Source organism: Phalaenopsis equestris, unplaced genomic scaffold (assembly GCF_001263595.1).
Source record: "Phalaenopsis equestris unplaced genomic scaffold, ASM126359v1 Scaffold000240, whole genome shotgun sequence".
Lineage (NCBI taxonomy): Eukaryota > Viridiplantae > Streptophyta > Magnoliopsida > Asparagales > Orchidaceae > Phalaenopsis > Phalaenopsis equestris.
This window is the reverse complement of record NW_018164682.1, coordinates 793,030-800,873: the sequence shown is the minus strand read 5'-3', so window position 1 is coordinate 800,873 and position 7,844 is coordinate 793,030. Positions and strand designations below refer to the sequence as shown.

At 34.3% G+C, this 7,844-nt stretch overlaps 1 protein-coding gene across 1 annotated transcript in view; it reads right to left on the bottom strand.

The window, feature by feature from the left end:
• Positions 1-455: 455 nt before the first annotated feature.
• The window catches only part of LOC110023984 (UDP-N-acetylmuramoylalanine--D-glutamate ligase-like), a 65,071-nt gene continuing 57,682 nt past the window's right edge, over positions 456-7,844 (bottom strand). Inside the window, exons 10-13 of the mRNA XM_020723665.1 lie at positions 4,875-5,002; positions 2,024-2,098; positions 1,820-1,940; positions 456-776 (exon numbers count right to left, since the gene is read on the bottom strand). Of these exons, the coding sequence (XP_020579324.1) occupies positions 676-776; positions 1,820-1,940; positions 2,024-2,098; positions 4,875-5,002 (425 nt within the window). The 3' untranslated portion in view covers positions 456-675. The remainder of the gene's footprint in view (positions 777-1,819; positions 1,941-2,023; positions 2,099-4,874; positions 5,003-7,844) is intronic.

Below are 7,844 nucleotides of genomic sequence, written 5' to 3'. Positions count from 1 at the left end.
AAATCACGCCACGACACCCTGCGCGACAGAAAAAAAAAAACGGCGCAGTAACATAGAGAATATCCCCCCCTTCCCGTGTTATTCATGTGTTATTGTGTCATGGAAATATTCTTGGTGTTATAATAACACAATAACACATCAATAGCACATGAATAACACGGGGGAGAATATTCCCCCGTGTTACTGCGCAACTTTTTTCTCTGTCGGGAATATTCCCCGTGTTATTCATGTGTTATTGTGTCATGGAAATATTCTTGGTGTTATAATAACACAATAACACATCAATAGCACATGAATAACACGGGGGAGAATATTCCCCCGTGTTACTGCGCAACTTTTTTCTCTGTCGGGAATCACACGGGGAATATTCTTCGTGTTACCGCGCCATTTTTTTCTGTCTTGTGGGGTGTCGTGGCGTGATTTCAATGGCTACGCACGTTACTCTACATGTGTAGTACTGATGTAGTATTTTTTTCCATTTTACACTAAAAAAGAAGCCAATCTTAAATAAGATAATAAGCAAACCATTGCACTCCAAACCAAAGAGCAGAATAATTAAATAATAATATAAAACAAGCATGAAATGCAAAAAAATGCAACTAGAATCAGCCAAAACCGGTGGCATGAGTCTCACATGATTTCAAAAATTTAGGGCAGGTGGAAGTTGATTCCAGCCTAGGAAGAGAGTGCTAGCTCTTGAAACACTTCTCCTCGGTGCTCAAAATTTCTGAATTCATCAAAACTAGCACAGCCTGGGCTTAGCAGAATCACATCACCTGCATCATAAACAAGGAATTGTTTGACGTTGGCTCTATCATTTCCCTTTTAGGGCATTTACATATACCACAAATTATTATGTATTTACATATCTAACACCAAAACTTTAATATTTACATTAATAACACACAAATCATTAATGCCGCATCAAAAATAACTTTTTTATTAACTTTTTAAAAGTAAAATGCAGACTTTCTATCCATAGGTTGATAGCATCAAAGCGTTATAGATGTAAATATCAAACTTTAGATGTAAGATAAGCAAACACATAAGAATTGCGTGGCACGGATGTAAATTTCCTTCTCACATATCTCACATTGATTTTATTAGTAACAAGAACAAAAAACACGAAGTCAGTTACTCAATGATATTTGTGAGGCAAACTTAAGCATTCAAATTTTAAGAATTTTAGAAATTCCAGGATGTTTCTTGCTGTTTGGAAAATTATTTGTGAGGTAAATTTTTTTAATTTCAAGAACGAGCTACATGTGAATCAATTAGTGTGTTATTTGAGGAGCAAAATGCCAAAATAGTTCCCTGACTATTTATATGGGTCATTTTAACCCGACAGTCTATAAAAGTGTCAAATTAGTCACCCGCCCTCTTTTAATATAGGTTGAAGTCCTCGTTAAGAAATTTGAGGACTAAATTAGCACTATTATAACTCTTGAGATTAAAATAACCCCATGTAAAGAGTCAAAGTACCATCTCGACACTTTTCTTGTTATTTAAGATATAGTGAGTTTCATTTTATCACTCACACAAAATTTGCTCATCACTCTAGCGCAAGTAATATTTCTACTCATCATAATATTAAATTAATATTACCTTAATATATATAAAAAAACCAAAACTAAAGGTGACTCTTTAGCTCTCAAGATTGATAGGAAGTCCAAAGAATAAGAACTCAATCCCCTCCAATTTCAACCAAATAAACACTTAAAAACTCAAATCCAGCAGTCAGGTGCAATCACTTTTGAACTCTTATTAGTGAACCGAACTGTTCCACATGGAGAGAAATGCCGTTTTTAGATAAACATACCTTTCACTGCAACGCTCTTTGCATGTTTAACAGCATCTTCCAGATTTGTAGCTTTGATACAAGGGATGCTAAGGCCAGCATTGCATAAGGTCCTATAGATCATCTCCCCGGAAAATCCAAACTGGAAATGTATCCTTCATTTTAAAAATTTACCAAATTTGCAGAACAAACCCTCGTGATTGAGAATGAAGAACAATTGCTTACAGTTATGACAGCTCTGTGGTGCTCAAGAAGTTCCACGAGTTGTTCAAATCCATTACAGCCTTCACCATTTAGGATCTGGAGGATAATAGCACAATGAAAGGAAAATAGTATTTTAAGTAATTTAGTCCATGCTAAATAATAATCAATTAAGTGAAAAAATAAGTAAATTGCATAAACGGAGACAAAAAGCCACATAAACAAAAAAAAAAGTAAATTAGTAATCTTGTTCGCTATGAAGCACAGAGACTGACACTTTAATTATATTTAATAAATTATTAATATGAAATATAGGTGGCAACATCACATGATGAAACATATTTCATTCAAAAACTTTATAAAGATAAAAAGATCCAAGTAAGATTAATAATATTTTTTTTTTATTACAAGGGCACTCATCTAAGTCCTTGTTGTGCCCACTCGTGTCCCACTGCACCCTTCTCGTGTCAAAGCTCAATTTTATAAAAATAAGAAATTGTATAGATTGTCGTGTCTCCTACACATTTTGGAGACACGCTAAGGCTATTCAGAGGCGCACATGCTCAGCTTGTCGGCCATGAGACAATAGACTAAAACATTGAGTTTGATCTTTAAAACCAAAATTTTAACTTATAAATCAAACTGCTTCGGCTACTTTGATAAATCAGTGTTGTATCAGCAAAAAATTAGTTCCAATCACATAAGCTGCTCCAAAGTTGATAATATTTTTCAAAAAGTTTACTTCCAAAAAAAATGCATTTGCATTAAGAAATGCGTTTAGTCTTTAAAAGGGCGCCTTTGGAGCACTGATCGGCTTTCTTCTACAGTACAGGGTAAGGCCGTCCCCATAAAACTCACCCCATAACCCGCACTAACTAAAACTGATACAATTAATAATTTAGAGGCTGTTTGGTAGCTGATTTTAAATAGGATTTATGCAGGATTTAGCCAACAACAACAAACCTTTATCCCACTAAAGTGTGGTCAGCTACATGAATCTTTTTTCTCCATTGTGTCCTGATTAATGCTATATTTTCATTTAATTCTAATAAATTAAGAACATTTTTTATACAATATGCCCAAGTCTTTTTAGATCTACCTCTGCCTTTATTAACATAATTTGAATCTAAAACATCCACTCTTCTAACCAGATCATCAGATGCCCGATTTTTAATGTGACCAAACCATCTAAGACGACTTTCTCTAATTTTGTCCGCCAAAGGAGCTACACCAACCCTATCACGGATATATTCATTTCACATTTTGTCTCTAAGTGTAAGGTCACTCTTCCACCTAAGCATTCTCATCTCGGCAAGAGTTAACGTAATTGTATGCTTCTCTTTTAAAGGCCAACATTATGCGTCAATAGAGCATTATAGGTCTCACCACCATCTTATAAAATTTCCCTTTCAGTCTAAGCTGTATTTTACTATCACACAATATGCTCGAAGCATTCCTCCACTTCAACCAACCAACTTGAATTCTACTAATAACATCCCCATCTATATCACCATTACTTTGAACAATAGATCAAAGATATCTAAAGTGTTCACACCTTTTAATAATGTGATCACCCATAATTACAACTCTTCACAAGACTACTACTACTAAAATTACATTCCAGGCATTTAGTTGTAATTCTACTCAAACCAAGGCCTTTAGACTCCAATGTAGAACTCCATAATTCAAGTTTTTTCCCGAGCTATTTCTCTAGTCTAATCCACAAGAAGGATATCATTAGCACAAAGCATACACCAAGGCACATCCTCCTATAAATGTTCAATAAGAGCATCCATAACTAAAACAAAAAGATACAGGCTTAAAGCTGATCCCTGATGTAATTCAACTGAAATAGGAAAATATTTAGTCAGTCCTCCTATTTGAACACAAGTAACAACTCTAGCATACATATCTTTAATAACTTGAATATAAGTCATATCAACACATTTCTTCTCTAGAACTCTCCAAAAGATATCTCTTGGAACCTTATCATAAGCCTTTTCTAAATCAATAAAAATCATATGTAAATCCTCTTTTTTCTTTATGCACTACTCCATCAAAACTCTCAATAAATCTATAGCTTCCGTAGTAGAAATTACATCGATTCTCGATAAATCTAGGACTTATTAAGTCCTGTGAATCGACAGGTTTAGTAAATCCAAGATAAGTGAAGAGGAAGAATGGCGCGAACAGACTTACCTTCCACTATGGCTTCTGGTAGTGGCTGAGAGGATGGATAAGAAAAATGGGAGAATAATTAATTCATATATGACCAAATTTATTATAATTAAATAAAGTTATATGTAAACATTTAATGATAAAGTTATATGTAAACATTTAATAGTTAATTAATGAATAAAAATACATTTTAAAATATAAATTATTTAATAAAATTCTAAATAATTCTTAATTTATATAATTAATAATTGATTAATGTTAAATTATTGTTTAGTAAATAGTTAGTTTTGAAAAATCATTAATTATTAATTTATAATAATTAATTACTAATTAATATAAATGCCTCTTTTTATGCACACTGATGCTTTAGATATTCATTCGTATTTTTTTAATTTAATCACTCAGCAAGATAAATTCAATTTTTTTTTGTGAAGGTTAATTTCTGGATTTTATTTATATTTGAATATTTACTCCAATAAATCCTGCTAAATCCTTATAAAGCTGTCAAACAATTTCTCATAATTTATTTATTAACATGCCAAACAGTTTTTAGGATTAACCACATTAGGATTTCATAAATCAGGATTAAACTAAAACCTACTTGCAACCAAAGAGCCTTTTAATCTAATGCCCAACAACTATTGAGGGAAACCATTAATAAAATTCAAATCGCTAATTCAAGCAAAAAACAAATAACCTTAGCAAGACCCCCAAGAAGGACGATTGACTTGTGATCTTTGAGACTTAGCAGTCCAGTATATGTCGATTCAACATTGGTGGCTTTGCTATCGTCCACCCACCTTATCCCACGAGCATCAGTACAAACTGTCAAAGGATGTAAAAGTTGAAAAACACTAAAACAATTATTTACACATAGCTATACTGTTCAACAAGAAATTACAAAAAAAAAAAAAACAAAATTAGAGTAGAAAAAGTAATGCTAAATCTTTTTTTAACCCAAAAGACTAAAACTTTGAGCGATGATAAGCAATCACTTGATATTTCTAAAACAAATTTTAACCATGCTAAAACAAACAATCTTCGGCGGCATTACCAATAACCATAGCAGTGGGTAGGATTTATTGCGACCTGGAAACAATCCAATCAAGACTTCGAAAACTGACTTTTAAGATTCAATCAGAACTTCACGGGTTACAGCTTCTTGGAAGAAAGAAATTCACAATTGAAGATCTTGTAACTAGGCTCTCTGTTGTTTTTATTGTATTAATAAATTTTAATAAAAGTTACCTTATTACAAAAGCCATCTACCCATTGCTTCCTATTAACTACACCGCATGTCCTACAGGAGCCAAAAAAATGTGTATATATTCTAGCATGACCAAGGGCTGGAAGTAGAAATCCTGAGAAACCAGCTTCTTTGTTTTGAACCTAGAGGAGCAGCTAAACCTTACCCGAGTTGAAGACAATATAGTAAATTCTAAGAATATGTCATACCGTGTCGGGCACATACCAGACAACAACACTTGTCCGACACCCAAAATGTCTGAATTTTTTCAGGCTCGAATACATCAGGAATACCTCTCAACACCGCATCAAATATGAGCTCAACTTGATTTTAGAAAACACAGGACACCAAAAGTAGAAAATTATAAATATACCTATAGCGCTAATTATATCTTATAGTTGAAGCCACCTCCTCACTTGTCATATCAGCTCCCTCTAATATTTGTTAAAAACAAGAAACGAAGGTGCATACAATATTCATCAAAACCGAGCATCAATAGTTCTCTTTTGTTCATTAAAGCCGAACCTGCACTTGCTAAAGTAGAAGTCATAAGCTTCTTTATCTCAATCTGAGCATAAATCGAACGTACTCGTAGAAGCCAATCTTAATGCCCCACGAACTTTGCGATGCTTGCATTGAAGCTTCTATTCATCGAAGCCAAGTAGAGTTAAAGTTTGTCATACTTTTGTAAGCGATAATTTATTTATTTTTTTACTTTTTAATGAGTTAATCGTTATATACGTCTATATATATATTAAAACCCAAAAAGGCTAATATATTAACTAGAAAAAAAAATACAGATACAATGTGTGGCAGGGCCCAAGCATGGTACCCCACTCACACAAAAATCACAAGTGGTTCCAAAACTAAAAAATACAGAAAAGTACATTAGAGTCTTAAAGAAAAAGTCTAAAAGTGCCGAAATACAAAATATCAGGTGGTTAGAGAGCGATCCAATTTGGTCTTTCTTCTGCCTGTAGTTCTAGGGAATGAGCAAGCTAATATGTTGGTAAGATGATTGTTATTTTCAGTAGTAACCAATGTATCATCCAATATGTTCCCGAGATGGAGTCGGCCTCCATTCTTCTTCTTCCTCCTAGAATAGACTTGTCATTCCTCATCTGAAGGTTTGACTCACCTGATCTTGATCTAAAGTGTGCTGGAAATGTGCAGTTTGTTGAACATTAGAAGCAATTACGTGTTGGACCGACTGATCTGTTATTGGGTTAAAAGAGTACTCTTGTGTGTCTTGGCATGTAAGTGAGTCTACTTCAATAACAATGAGTGGTATAAGCACAACTGGATCTGTAGTTGTAGTATGGTGTCCTTCGTCAGGAACTGCGGTGTTGGAAAGATGATCGGGTTGCGTATTCTCTACAAGAATGATAGGTGGCTGATCTTTAACAATATCCGGACTTATATAAGGATGCAAACGATAGAGAATAATAGAGTTGTGGGCAAACATACTGCAATGAGAGCAATAAGAATGGTGTGGTTCTATTTCAACCTTTTGTCAATAACAGCTATGAGTGGTTCCAATTCATATCTCATCCGGAGCTGATTGAGTGATATCCCTCTCAACTAACACACAAGTCACAAAATATCTGGTGACAGCAAGCGTAGGACTATCAACCTTACGAGGCTGTCGGCACTTAAAAGAAAGAAAGGTTGTTTTGGGGGGGGGTCGCCCGTAAGAAGCTGTCGGCAGCCGGAATTAAATCCCATCGCCCGCTTCGGAAGGACGTTTTAATTTACGTATATATAAATTTTAGAAAAATATGAAATCAAACTGACCTTCTATTTTTCACAGTTTAAATGAAAGAGCGCTCTACCTCAATTCCTGTATTTATCCCGAGGGGTAAACACATGACTTGAGGACGAAGCTCAATCAAATAAACTAGGAAAACATATGACATCCGTTTGGGTCTGCGAAACCGTTTTTTTGGCGACAAGTTCCCCTATTTAATACAAATAATTAAATAGGGTTTATTTTAAGCTGGGTTCGGAAAAGCTTCCTATAGTTAATTACATCTTAAATGACCGAATTCACCTAAGAAAACTCTCGATAAAAATCAGGGAATAATGTCTTCAAAGAAGTCAAAAGGATAGGACTTTTCAACGAAATCGGACGAAATCTTAAATGACCGAAGTCACCTAAAAAAACTCTCGATAAAAATCAGGGAATAATGTCTTCAAAGAGGTCAAAAGAATAGGACTTTACAACGAAATCGAACAAAGAGGTGTAAAGCGGGAAAAGCTCAAATCTGGAACATTGTTAAGGAATCCAAATGAAGAGAAATTAGGGGAAGCCACAGATCCTGAGGCGAACCTCAGTAGGTTCCCAGTCTATCATATGGTTTGGCTCCAATTTTGAAAAGAAATTATTAAAGTGTTTCATCCTGCCAATTTTATTTAATTAGG